Source organism: Colias croceus, chromosome 14, assembly GCF_905220415.1.
Source record: "Colias croceus chromosome 14, ilColCroc2.1".
Classification (NCBI taxonomy): domain Eukaryota; kingdom Metazoa; phylum Arthropoda; class Insecta; order Lepidoptera; family Pieridae; genus Colias; species Colias croceus.
This window is the reverse complement of record NC_059550.1, coordinates 814,052-828,617: the sequence shown is the minus strand read 5'-3', so window position 1 is coordinate 828,617 and position 14,566 is coordinate 814,052. Positions and strand designations below refer to the sequence as shown.

Genomic DNA, 14,566 nt, shown 5'->3' with positions numbered 1-14,566 from the left:
ACAAACAATATCATTAAGCTGCTATTAAAACCTCGTTTAAACAAAGCCGGGTTCCACTTATAGAGCATAAAGTTCTCAATTAAAAACAATTTCTGGGGAGCTCATTATAGATAAATCAAAGGTCGCATGTCAAGTGATAAATTTGATCATTGGCCATCAGTATTCAGTGCACAGTGCGTGGACGACAGTTCTTCAAAATGGTCAAGTACGTGGTACTTCTGGCGCTCTTGGGCCTTGCAGCTGCCGAAATAGCTGAGTTCAAGAAGTGCACTGAATGTGAGTAACCAAAAATTTACAAATAATATTAGTTAATTATGGTAAGAAATATGGATAAATAATTATACTTTATGGAATAAAACTTGTATTATTCCTGTATTTCATTCTGTCCTTTTCAATATTATTAAAGAAGAAGGTTCCAATATTATCATAAATAGACTAAGTTACCATTAGATGCATACCTTTTAGTAGATGGACGCAATACAAAGTGCAGATATGTAAGTATCAGAATTATGAATTATGAAGAAAATACATAAAATGATTAAATACCTACTACATATTTTATATCCGTTCCGTTCCAGCCTTTTAGGATGTCCACTGCAGGACATAGGCATCCCATTGGATGTATTTCACATTTGTGCAAGTATCAATCCAATATTTCGCGAGGTCTTCTTCGAAGATTTCCATGTAGAGTAATATTTATGCGTCTCTATTTCGATCTATGTATATTATTTAAAATTATAAAAGTCCAGATTTTTCATTCACTTTTATAATATTAACAGAGTATGGATGTAAAATATATTAACCAAAGTTAAGTGTCTCGGTGCGTTTTAAGTTCAATCATACTCTTCTCTTAGTTAGTAGTTCAATGTTATTTTATCTTATCATCTATTGTTTATTCTACAAATTGTAAGAATCCATGCACCCAAAGTACTGACACAAAGCGATTATAAGTTAGAGGGTCAAGTGGTTCAATCTACGCATAGTCTCGAAAGATAATGCTTAAAATCCGGTTCATTTGTTATTATGACCTCTTTTATAATATCAAAAATGCAAAGTTAAACTAAAATTTTTGAAAATGCAGTCAAACTCAATTTTGCATTATGTACCTACTCTGCGATATGAACACTTTTTGGTAGCTAACCCTTACTGATTCGTGAAACAAAAATTTGCTATTGTTATGAACAATATCTAATGATACTAAACACAATAATTTTTGGTTCATTTTGACTATATTTCTGCTTGTCAATGGAAACTGGTGGTATATGATTTAAAATAAAACTCATATAATGTTTCAATATTTTATTAATACTTCGTTGTAATACAGAAAATATTTGCGACATCTCTTACAGCAACACTTTCTTTTTACCCAACTACGAAAGAAAGAGGGTTGTACTTTTATTTATCTATGTATGTATATTGTATTGTAAGTATGTATGTGTGTAATTTTTAGAGAATAGAAAAAATTCGATCACGAGGCGGAATTCGAACCCTCGTCTTTTAGTCTTTCCCGGGGTCTTTCTTAAAAAATTCTGGTTTATAAAGTATTTGGATGTTATAAAATGTAATATCAAATTCTTGTTACTTTCAGCTCCAGAGGATGTGTGCGTCATCAACGAGGTCCGTATAACACCGTGCAAGAAGCCCAGCTCGTGCAAGCTGAAGCTGGGAACTGTGTCGTCCATCAGCTTTGATATGACACCTGGTAATATAACTTGTGATAACAGTAAAATATCGAAATTCTCCCTATGAGGCCACTCTATTTATAAAGTCTTGTAGAGCTTATCCCCAAAATGAAACGAAGAATACGAATATGAACGAATCGACACCGAACGAAGTGTAACAAAACTTGATACTTCACTGTAGTTAGTATTTAATGTCGAATCGTATCATATTCATAGTTCCTTTATTCTCCTGAATAAATTATAAAATAATCAAATCACTACTGAAACGTAAATTATTTCAAAATATTTTTAGCATGATTTATTTATTTATTTATTTTTTTATTTATTTATTATTATTTTTTTCACTCGCGGTCTACACATGAAATATAAAACTCTCGTGTAAAATCAAACCCAAGAATGTAACACCGTGTAAACCTTGTTTGTTTAAACTTTTTAGCTAACATTAAACATATTCATTCTTTTCAGGATTCTCAACAACAAAACTGAAGGCCGGGCTCTTCCTGGCGAAGGAAGGCGAGGGCCAGGATGTGCCGTTCCCCGAACTGTATGAAGCCGACGCCTGTCAATACACTGGCTGTCCTATGGAAGCCGGCAAAAAGCAGACTTTGGATTACAGCTTGCGGCTGGGCAAGAAATTACCTTCTGTAAGTATCTAAATTTTATGGCTGACGACCAAAGAGTGGGAAAGAATAAACTTTGAAATAGATGTTGATAATTGTGTTTCGTGACTGAAAAAACCGCTTTTTTTTAACAAACGTACCCTTGTTGAGCTTCACTTAGTTTGGATAGATGGCGTTGTATAAAATTTAGTCAATTATGAACAAAAAAAAGAGAAACCATGCTCTCTGATTGCTTGAAGAGAGCAAGCACATTTGCACCTTAATTTCCAAATTTCTTAATTTATATTTTTAAATTCTTATCTACGTGTTAGTTATCTAGGGTAGACTGGGTACGGTTGAAACAATTTCACTTATAACGATCATAACTTTGCTGTTTATAATCCGAGCGATGAAAAATATATGTTAAATAAAAGAGCATGTATCTGTCTACTACTAGGCGCTATGATTTTAGTTCCATGTGTATTATTTTTTATAGTAGATCAAATTAAAAAAATAAATCCGATTTGTTTCAACCGTCCCCATACCAGGGGCGGTTGAAACAGTGATTGGGGTCAGTTGAATAATACAAAATATAGCATTAAAATATGTTTTATTGTTTGTTTATTTTAAATCTAACGATAATTAAGTAAATCTTTTACAATAAGGTCTGCTTTCTAAATATGGTGACATACAAACAAGACAGAAGTACCTACTCCTCATCTTCTGATGATATCTCCTCTTGTATTTTTTTATTTTTTGCTTCTTCGGTGTTACTTTTACATTTTCCTCCATCAAATTTCTTCCTTTTTCCTCTATCCAATCGCTTTTTCACTTGCTTAGCTCTAGTTCGTTTCAATATTAATTCTTGCTCTTTTCTTTTCTCTTCCTTATCTGGTGTGTCAGTGTAAATAGAAAACTTTCCGAGTTTTTGCCTTCTATTATTATACCTTCTATTGTTATATCCTCTATTATATCCCTTCTTTTATTTTCATGCTCGCCAGAGTCATATCGCATTCGAATTTACCTTAGAAGCGAATAATTGTGCTTCTCTGCCACTTTTCGCAATGATCTCCGGTTTTCACTTCCTCATATGCATTTTTGTACTTTGATAAGTCTATTTATCTTCCCGAAATCTCTCTTACACGTACTATCGGCATTTAAAAATACAACAAATAATTGAAACAATGTTTCAACCGTACCCAAAAAAAAATGTTTCAACCGTCCCCAACTCCTATTTTAGGTAAAATACAGTTATAGTAATTGTAAAAACAATGATACACAAAAACTAGTCACAATGTCATATCCCACAAGATTCACTTCAAACAAAAACGAACATTTAATACTGTCACTGAAATAGATACGCCAATAATTGGAAAAATCTTCAAGCAAAAATACTTACTTTTGATCATAAAAACACAATAGGGTCTTATAAAATCAGCTGAAGCGCGCGGAGACCGACGCAACATTGTGGTTCGGGTTTAGAACAGTTTTGCGCTTCATTTTCCCCTTGGACCCCTAACCCCCCCACCAACGGTTTGCGAGATATTCGTGTTGTTTCAACCGTCCTTTGTTTCAATCGTACCCAGTCTACCCTACTTTCTAATTCATTCTCACGACAAAGAGAAGAAAAGTCTTTGCCTTATTTTAGTTACAAATACGTATAGTGTAGAGACACACACTTTTCCACAAATGTTATATGCAATGCTAAACTAATACCTACTCTTCTTTTGTTTCCAGGGTAAATTCCCCTTCAAATTTAAGGTTTGGGACGAGGAAGACAAAACCAAGAATTGCTGTTTCAGAACCAATGTTGAACTTAGAAAATAAATACATTTTATAAAATGATTTGTTTCTTTTATTTTACACTAGCTTTCCACCCGCGTTTCCCGCGCTAGCAAGAAAAACCCGCATAGTTCCCGTTCCCGTGGGATTTCCGGGATAAAAGCTATCCTTTCTCGAATATCAAAACAACTCTATACCAAATTTCATGAAAATTGGTTCAGTAGTTAATGCATGATTGAGTAACAGATAGACAGACAGAGTTACTTTCTCATTTATAATATTAAGTATGGATAGTATGGATTATCATATCCTTTTGTCACTTTTATTTTACTTCGTGAAATTCATGATTTGTTTCATTTGTTTATGGATAAAATTGGATAGGAACGTGTGGTCTTTACTATTATCCAGTTAATTTTCGTTATGTACATAATATTATAATTTCATGGAAAGATTTGTATAAAACAATGTACACGACGAGTTAATATTATTATATTATTTTTTTATAAGATAATGTTGCTTCATAATGTTTGAGGTCTTGTAGAAAAGCATACTTAGGCCAAGGCATGTGACGCCTGAAGTGGGCGAAAGTAAACTCTTAGCTAAATACAAACCAGGCTAATATAATATTATCTATTCGTGAGAATTAAACGTTTCTAATAAACACGAGCTATATGCTTAATTGATTACAACGAGAATCCTTATTTAGAATGATTTGTAAAAGCTCAAGAAATTCTACATCGAATAAGCTTTAATTTGGACCCATCAAATATTGTTTTCACATATTTTAGCAATCTTTTAAAGGCTTGATCTATATGTTTGTATACTGTAACCGATTTGAACAGACCTTAGACTCGATTTTAACCCACTTAAAACGGACAGATTTAGTTCAAACTTTGTACACTTATAAAGGATCGATGACCATTGACCATACAATAATTTCATGCAGCATGCTTGTAGCATGTTTTATCTCGTCCATGCAACCATAATTTGCCACAGTGTAGCATGGCCAGGTACTTCCAGCTATTACATATTAAAACTTGGTGTACTTATAACATTCTACTTACATATAAATTACTCTGTAAATCCTGGTTCATTGTAATATTAATTTGTATCACGTGTCATATAAATGTTTTGGTCTATTAATATACAAATAAACACAAAGATACGGCTATTTGCAGTCGATCCGCATCAGCCATGGACGCTCGTCTATTTTTCTTTTATTTGTTTGTTTCTGTTGTAAGTTCAGAATTAGTGAGAAAGAAGATATGTAAAGGGGGTAAGTATTTTTTTTTATTATTTGTTGAATGAATGAATGAATGAAAAATTCTTTATTGTACACCATTGCTCCCTCTGTCGCAGCATCGAAAATTACGAATCACGTTATAATTAATGTTCAATGTATGAAGTTTTCGTCCAGTGAATGTTAGATATTAAAAAAAATGTTAATAATTGTTAGATGTTCTCGATATACACCTGTATAGAGCTAAAATTGCTCTTTTTAATGTTTTTGTAAGGAATCCTTATGCTGCTTTTAATTTATTGCAATTCATTCCAATATAGAAACACAAGATAATGCCCTGGTTATTTAAACATTTCGATAATTTAATTATTTTAGGAATTAAACTTTGGAGCTTTGATAACCTTATTCTGGGGTGTTTGAACTATCGTATAGGAGCTATATAGATAGTGTTTGGATGATAATATGAGGCCTAAATGCTTGTTGTAATTGCTTAAGAAATGAACACTTGACAAATATTTAGATAACTTCTGGTGGATTGCAAGAAATAAAAGGAGCCAGTTCGATTTCAGGTGCAAATAAATTTTCGAAAATCTTTAAATGCAGCTCTATTTCTTTTTGAAAATAGATTAATGTTTCCTTTCAGCAAAATTTGCTATCTCCAGTATTTTAATTAGTTACAGCAGGGCTAAAAAACATTAGACACTATTTATTTTATCTTACAGGCTTCGGATATTAGCGCACTATCCAATACAATGATAATTTTTCAATTCGAAACTTTATTTCCTAAAAATTAAAATTAGCTTATTCTAACAAGACTACTCACTTAACTCTTAACTAGTTCTGCGACCCAAACCGAGTCTTGGCTTCCGACACGAGTTTATTCTAACAAGCTTTTCGGCATATTCTCGCAATCATAATTAATTTTTTAACTTGTAAATTATTAAAATTGTCCATAGAAATATTAACAAATAACACAAGGATAATCTTTATCATTATCTAGTATATCTACGTTTGGATAATTCATATTTTCTAAGCAAAAGTAGATACCTAAGAAGATATATTAATATACATATTTTTCATTACAGTTGAGACGCCAACGTGTAACATCCATAACGTACATTTAGACCCTTGTCCTGAAGGACCTGCCTTCTGTCTCGTCAGACGAAACAAGCTTTACCAGGTCACTGTGGATTTCACTCCTCGTAAGTATAAATATAAATATTTTCAGGATTGTTATAATTATTAAAATCGTATAGGAGGTAGCAACGTTGACAAGTGAGCATTTTAGTATAGTTGGTTCTTTGATATGCTGTTCCTCTTGCTATTTCGGTTACAGTCCGGGCTGTCTGGCTGGCCGCAGTGGTTGCGTTTATTAGTGCGCATCTTATCTGCACAGGAAAATATCCTTAATTTAAAGTCATTTTTTAACGCGTAATTTTTAATCTTTTGCCTTTAGATAGATCAATAATTAGACATACATTTTTTATTGCAAGACGTTTTTTTCGTTGTTAAATAGGTGCCAGACGCAATTTTTATTTCAAAATAATTAAAATATCATCGAAGTAAGTGAAATTCCATCAACATGAGTCCCAGTGAAGGATAAGTAATCACTGTGTTACTTATACTATAATATATAATATTCATTTTACTATTTACAGTTTTTTGCAACAATCTACCATATCGCCTCCTTTTCCCAACGAACCTCAAATAGGACGTTAATGTAAACTTGATAAAAACCAAATATCATCAAGAAATTAAAGACTTTTTAACGGATTTTAAACGCGATTTATTCATTGTATTATTTTCCCAAGTCTTTAATTTCAAAATGTATAATATTCGCGTAAAATCAAACACTAGAAAATACAAATATCATCAAATTCATATTTATATCCAAAAGTGTAATAAATATGAAACCATCTATTAAAAATATTAGTTTACTAATTATTCAATATAAGTATTAAAAAAGGATAATACAATATAAATAATAAAGTTATTACTTACCTTTTAAGCGGACTCATGTTGATGTAATTTCACTTATTTCGATGACATTTTAGTTATTTTGAAATAAAAATTGCGTATGGCACCTATTTTACAACGAAAAAAACGTCTTGCAATAAAAAAATTATGTCTGAAGGATCTATCTAAAGGCAAAAGATTAAAAATTACGCGTTAAAAAATTACTTTAAATTAAGGATATTTTCCTGTGCAGATAAGATGCGCACTAATAAACGCAACCACTGCGGCCAGCCAGACAGCCCGGACTCTAACCGAAATAGCAAGAGAAACAGTATATCAAAAACCCAACTATACTAAAATGACTTTTTTTTAAACGTTGCTAGCTCCCGTACCAAAAGAAAGAGATGACGGCCGACAGCACAGTTTATGCATATTGCATAGGTTTATGTCTGTAGGTAATTATTACGATAAAGGTACGTTGGTTTGATCTCTACGAGCTAAGACAATATCTGTGGACAATATGTCCAGTTACTTATGTATATGAAACATCGACAACAGATATGAAATAACCACAATTGATTGTTTAGTTTGAATGTGTGTATTATGTAGTCATGTAGCATGTATTCACATTTACCTCTAACGGAGTAAAATGTTAATCTTTTACTTCTTCCCTTTTTGTAGAATTTTCATCAAGCAATCTGAAACTGTCTATAAATGGAGACAGTGCGAAAGACGCCACCTTCAGCACTGCAATACTCCCCCCCACCAGTGGGTGTGACGTCATCACTTGCCCCCTACAGAAAGACACGCGGCAAAGCTTCAATACAACAATATCTTTGAATAAAAAGAGCCGAGTAAGTTGAAAGTGAAGTTGGTATAAAAAGAAAAATATATATTCCCATGATACACATACACTATAATAATTTGATGCAAAAAATACTTATTAATATTGGGTATTGGGTATTTAAGTTTGTTATTTCATTTTCAACTCTAAACGGCTAACAAATTTTAGATTATCTTGGCGATGGACACAGAATAGAAGTATAGAACATGGTATTTTGTCGTTATATGATGTAAGAATTAAGTACATAAGTACCTATTAATTCAATTAATGCTTAACTTATATCTACTATACCTTCTTTATATAAAATACATATAATAAAAAGTGTCCTCTTTTTCAACGACATACTGTACTAATAGCAGTTTCCATTTTTTTTTAAACTAACAAAAGCTTATTAACTTTATTTTCAGGGCAAATTTCCAATACAAGTTAAACTTTGGAACGAGGACAATAGCGCCGACGTGTGTTGTGTTACATTTAATGTAAGAGTTTTGAAATAAGTTGGATAATAATATTATGTACAGTTGTGTAATAATAAATAAAAATATTATGATATAAGTATTCGCATTTATAGTTTACCTATCCCATAATATATATACATCAAAACTACATATAACACTAGGACATTACTTTAAAAGTACCGTGTTTAATTTGCTAAAGGTAGATTTACAATTAATGCGCCTATGACATAAAAATAGCAAAAAGTTCACTAATAATTTTCCGATTAACTTTTAAGTAATAAATCATCCAAGTACCTATCTCTATAAACGTATAAAGAGTTACCTTCTGTTATTTTATTTACTTCAATCAACGGAGACCTCAAGGAACATCCTATATTATGCAATACTATGCGGTATGCCGAATTCGAGCTTTGCTTTCGTTCGCTTGTAGTCCGTAAATTAAAACAATCTTTGATCATCTTTAATCATAGTTAAATAAATAATAACTATTACAAAGTTTGCATAAACGGCATTTACAGATAACCTTTCTATAAAAACTATCATTTATTGTTAAATATGTATCTTTTACATTTAACGCGGAATAAACAGCAGTTCAATGTACGTATTAATATGCTACTTTATTCGCTTGCCAGTTAACTATAAACTAGATAAACCGCAAAATACCATTTACAGGCAACTAGAAAATTACAAGGTGCGCTTAAAGTATAGTTTGATGGTATCTTACCTAGGGCAGATCGTGCTTTAAATCGGCTCTATCATTTCAGGATTTATTGTCTTGTATTTTGTGATAATACGTTTCTCTCTTTTATAACTATCACGGACGTATGGAAGGGATTATTGTTCTAGATTTGTGATCAGAAAATGAGTTTTTCAATTTTTTTGGTTGTGTGAAAGTTAATACTTACTACATTACCAATCACAAAATATAATTGTATAATTACAAAAGCCTACAATTTCAAATCTCTTGCACAAAATTATATTTCTATCAATACATACCTAGCTGAGCAGATTTTACCCGTGGGCAAAATCAAGTATTTCTATGGCTCATGTATTATTCTGATTTGGTTGATGTGTAACCTACAGATATTACTGTGAAGTTTCTTTCAAATCAGCTCAGTACTTTTTCGTGAAAGAGAAACAAACATCCATCCAGTCTCACAATCCTTGGTTAGGATGTATCATAAACGCGCGGCATAACAATTGGAAAGCTAAATTATATGGTTGATAGTTGATATAAACCGATGAGAATATTAAAACCAATAAAGTTTGAAATCAGTCGTTCTAAGTAACTATATAAATGAAAACATTACAAACAATACACATTTCTCTTCACAACCGCTCACCGGATACATTACACCACTTTTTGCAATAATGATAAACTGTGGGAAATACGATTGTGCTGTTGAAACGTATTGTAATTTGTACTCTACTGTCGCGCACAATTAAACGTTTAGAAACAGTGTCGGAGTTAGAAACGTTGATTATTGTTACTGCATATTTAAAGTTTATATTAAAGTTCAACTGTTTGGGCAGTACAGAGGCCGTATTATGACCTCTTATTTCCAGACAGATTACGCCGTGAATTAAACTGACTGGCAATTTCATATTATGATCGCAATAACCGGCCATGGTTAAATTATGGTATTATACGAGTTTGCCAGTCAGTTCAATTCACGGCGTAAACTGACTGGGAATAAGGTAAGGTAATTAATACGGCCCCAACCATGAAAAAGATTAACACGGTTATTTTTTTTAAACTTACCTTAGTTAGCTACTATAGTTTTCTGTGATTACATTCAAGTTCGTAGCACTATTATGTATTCTGTGATTCAAGCATTGAGATATACATATGGAGACGACACCGCCTACATCACTTATGTAATATGTTCCGCTCAACATACGCCATATGGCGTAACTGCACGCTCATTTTTTATTTGTATTAAAGTGAAACGCATCAAATATGCCTTCGTGTGTGTTACGATATTGCACAAACAATACAAATAATACGGAAAAGTGCAAAGGAATAACTTTCATCGGTAAGTACCTAACTGGATAATAATTTTTAAAACCTAGTTAGAGCAAAAAAATGGCGCACAGATTTTGTTCGTGGTGTCTCCTCCATACGTAGACGAAATATTATCTCAATGGATTCAAGATTGATTTGCTTGATTGATGTGTGTAAAACTAACTATAGGGTATTTAACAAACTAGCTAAGTAGGCATCTACAACAGCCAGCAGTTGAAACAGCACGGTGCGGCCAGTTCAATGAATGAATAAAATAACGTTTGAATTTGTACATAAAATGAATAAAGACAATTTGAATTTGAATTTGAATGAAAAATTCGCACCTGTCCGCAAACATTATTCTACTCAATGGCATTCTCAATATAGACACATCTATAATTACAATAATAAAATGGCGGAGGAAAGTCAGTGGGCGCGGCGCAAAAACAATAAAGTTTCACATCTAACACTAGGCTGTAAACCGGGACCTAACAGGCTGGTCCGGAATGTGTGAGGTTACCATGATTTGAGAGTTTCGTGAGACTTTTTTTACTGTCTGTTTAAATAGGTACCTATTTAAATAGACAACATTAAAAAACTAATTAGGTACATTGTTACTGATTGAGCTTTTACCCTTTACATCAATTTTTGATCAGAATAGCGTGATGTTATACATATTCACAAAATAAACACCTTTACTTACCTCTAGGATCCATTTATATAATATGTATAATTATACGTTAAAAATAACGAACTAGATCTCTACCTGGATATAACATAAGAACTAATCACGATACAAATCTACTATCTGAAAATTCTGCAATTTATCTACTTTAGTATAATTTATTACAAAACTTGCCAAAAGGACACAAAGCAGATTTCTATTAAAATCCCTAGTCCCTATGGGGATAGGGTTAATAAATTTAAAGAATACCTAAATATAATGAATATACTTACTGCTAAATAGCAAAGTTATTTTTTTAGTACATTAGTAGTATTTTAGTATTAAAGTATTATAGCATTAAAATGCTCAATAAATATAAATTAGTAGTGTATACTCCATATCTTAAAACGTGTGGACACCACAGAGGGCTAATAACCTCTCCTGCCCTGTCCAGTGACGTCCAGTTAGCGAAGGACTTTCTAGCCATAAATATAAGAACTAAAAAAATATAAAATATCAACTTGACAGATCAATTTAAAAACGTTTCAATGGGCGTTTTTCCATTACCCGGCCCGGCTCCGGCACGGCAACGGCATGGTCGGGGACCGGTACCGGCACCGGGACTTCGTTTTTCCATTGTCCCGGTGTCGATGCCGGTTTACGCCCGGTCCCTCCGCTCCGCTCCCTCCTACCCGCCCCGCGCAGTTACACACTCACACGGCTACAATTCAAATAAATATGCAATACATATGCAATTTTGCCGGCCGGCACAAGTGGGAAGCTTGCTACCCCGGCGACGGCGACGGCGCCGGCAGGACTCAATGCCGTGCCGGCGCCGGCGCCGGTAAGTGAAAAAGCGAGCCATACATTTTCATACATTTTTGCTTCCCCGGCAACGGCACGGCGCCGGCGCCGGCGCCGGTGCCGGTGCCGGGCCGGGTAATGGAAAAACGCCCATTCTTTCTAATTTTAAGCTAATTTTAATGTAAAAAGCAACGTATAGATTTGTTAAAAACTAAAATTACAAATAATAATTTTTAAACATGATAGGTACAAAATTTGATTATGATTATCTTTTTTTTTAAGAATTTGAAAGTGTAAATGTAATCATTAAAATATGTATATAGAATATGTTCAAGTATCCAAATTTTACATTGGTGTTATTTGCAAGATGTCTAAATAGGTAACAATAACATAAATACAGGGTCACATTAAATTTTATCCTTGCTTTGCCGCTTTGGTAATCCATTCGATGAAGTCATATCTGTGGTCAAATATAGACAATGGACTCTATGCCTTACTTACAGAAATCACCTTTATAGAACACGTAAACCTTATTGAGAATGCAACAGTGCAATCCAGATCATTCACCTACTTGCAAAAAATCTTCTTATGTTTTGATTGCGTACGTTCCTATTCATAGTTGAATCCACAGAGTAAGTAATATTGGATCGCATACATAGAAGACATCACCAACTTGCCTGTAAATAAAACCAACCACACAAAAACCCCATACCCACTAAAGAACGGGGCTGCTGGCTGCACTACATTAAGTTCACAAAGAAAAAGTGAAACCATCTCATCCCACAAACGTAACTATATTACTTTCACACTCATCCGTTCGTCAAAAATACTCTCTCTAGATTATATTACAATTCTAAAGTTACATTATATGTTGATTCCGATTCCGCGTTTAAATTGAAAGGCAAGTTAATCATTGTAAAGTGTAAACTATCAGTTTTATTAATATGATGTAAGAGAGATTGTGCGTTAAACGGGCTTATTGTTCTACTTTAAAATTGGCATATTATGCCCATAGTACATACAAAAATACATAAAATTGTGTTTTAAAATGTCGAAGTAACAGCTATTTCTTCTAATGGTGCGGTGCATTTAGACCAAACGAACGTAGAGCTAGAGCCTAGAGCAAGAGCATTATTTTGTGATCTTTCAGTGTAAACGAACACTTGTATTCAGTGTTGTTCAGTATTGCATAGAATCTTTTCGAACGCACTAAGAACAACGAAAGAATGCTCTACGCCTGTTTACACTATTATCTATTATCTATTCTATTCTATTCTATTAAAATGAGCATTCGCTCGTTTGATCTAAATGCACATATATATGGATCTAATCTTAACACTAGTATAGTGACTAACATTTCTTTTTCCATCTTTATTAAAAAATTTAATTATACAAGGTCGTTGAATTAAGTTTCAAAAACTTTCATCCTATTAAAGATTTAATGCTATTCAAACCGATCAATTACCTATTTAGCTACCAAACGATTTACATAAATGAATATAAATGTTGGTTTAATTTTAAGTTTTAACATAGCTAGATAGTAATTATATAGAGTTTTCTTACTATCTTATACGACTTTATTTACCTAATAATACAATTTTTTTGCAAAAATTGAAATCTAAACGTGTTAAGTCGATGTTGTCAGCTATCACAACTTTTGCTCATTTAAGTAGGTACTTTACTAGCTTTCCACCCGCAGCATGGCCCGTGCAGTCAAAGAATAACCCTCATAGTTCCCGTTCCCGTGGGATTTCCGGGATAAAACCTATCCTATGTCCATTCTCGGGTAGCAAAATATCTCTATACCAAATTTCATGCAAATTGGTTCAGTAGTTAAGGCGTGATTGAGTAACAGATAGACAGACAGAGTTACTTTCGCATTTATAATATGTATTAGTATTTACATTTAGTATGGATGTTGACTTTATGCATAAACAAACACTTAGAAATTTCAAATTAAATCACAATTTCTTTTTTTTTACATCAAAAGTAATTTTATCTTTATGTCGTATGTTTATTGACATTGTTAACACAGTCATATGCCATAATGTCTTTCATCTCTCAACAATCCACATAAAAACTTACCATGTTTTACATCCATACAAAGGTATATGAATCACAGAGGTCGGTGGGTCCCACAATTGGACAAAGGCCACGCTCTGTATGGGCACCGTTATTGGATGGTCATATTTGGCACAGATTGTGCTAGATCGTGGGCTTTGATAGGTACCTACAATAGAATATACAGATAAGAGGTATTAGTATTATATTCTCTGTGATTATGGGTCAATATCACGTCAAAATTACAGATATTTTAATAAAATGTATGATATCTGTGTATTTGTAACGTTCATTTTAAAAGCCAAAATTGCGGTGTTAATTTTGATGATAAATTGTCCGTATTTATGCAAAATGGAACCACTCGACAAATTTGCTTTTTTTGGTTTCTTGAAGAATACTCATTAAAAAGTGGTCTAAATTCTTATACAAACAAGAACCACATGATTTTTACATTGGAAACAAGGTATACTA

General features: G+C 32.9%; 2 protein-coding genes across 2 annotated transcripts; both read left to right on the top strand.

The window, feature by feature from the left end:
• The first annotated feature begins 133 nt into the window (after window positions 1-133).
• Window positions 134-4,126, top strand: LOC123697269 (MD-2-related lipid-recognition protein-like). The gene is made up of 4 exons (XM_045643730.1): window positions 134-276; window positions 1,589-1,702; window positions 2,148-2,326; window positions 4,019-4,126. Exons 1-4 carry the CDS (start codon window positions 198-200, stop codon window positions 4,106-4,108), a joined length of 462 nt encoding a protein of 153 aa, XP_045499686.1. The 5' UTR covers window positions 134-197; the 3' UTR covers window positions 4,109-4,126.
• A 1,079-nt stretch (window positions 4,127-5,205) lies between these two features.
• Window positions 5,206-8,658, top strand: LOC123697327 (MD-2-related lipid-recognition protein-like). Its single transcript, XM_045643799.1, has 4 exons — window positions 5,206-5,339; window positions 6,389-6,505; window positions 7,941-8,113; window positions 8,511-8,658. Exons 1-4 carry the CDS (start codon window positions 5,258-5,260, stop codon window positions 8,598-8,600), a joined length of 462 nt encoding a protein of 153 aa, XP_045499755.1. The 5' UTR covers window positions 5,206-5,257; the 3' UTR covers window positions 8,601-8,658.
• The last annotated feature ends 5,908 nt before the right edge of the window (window positions 8,659-14,566 follow it).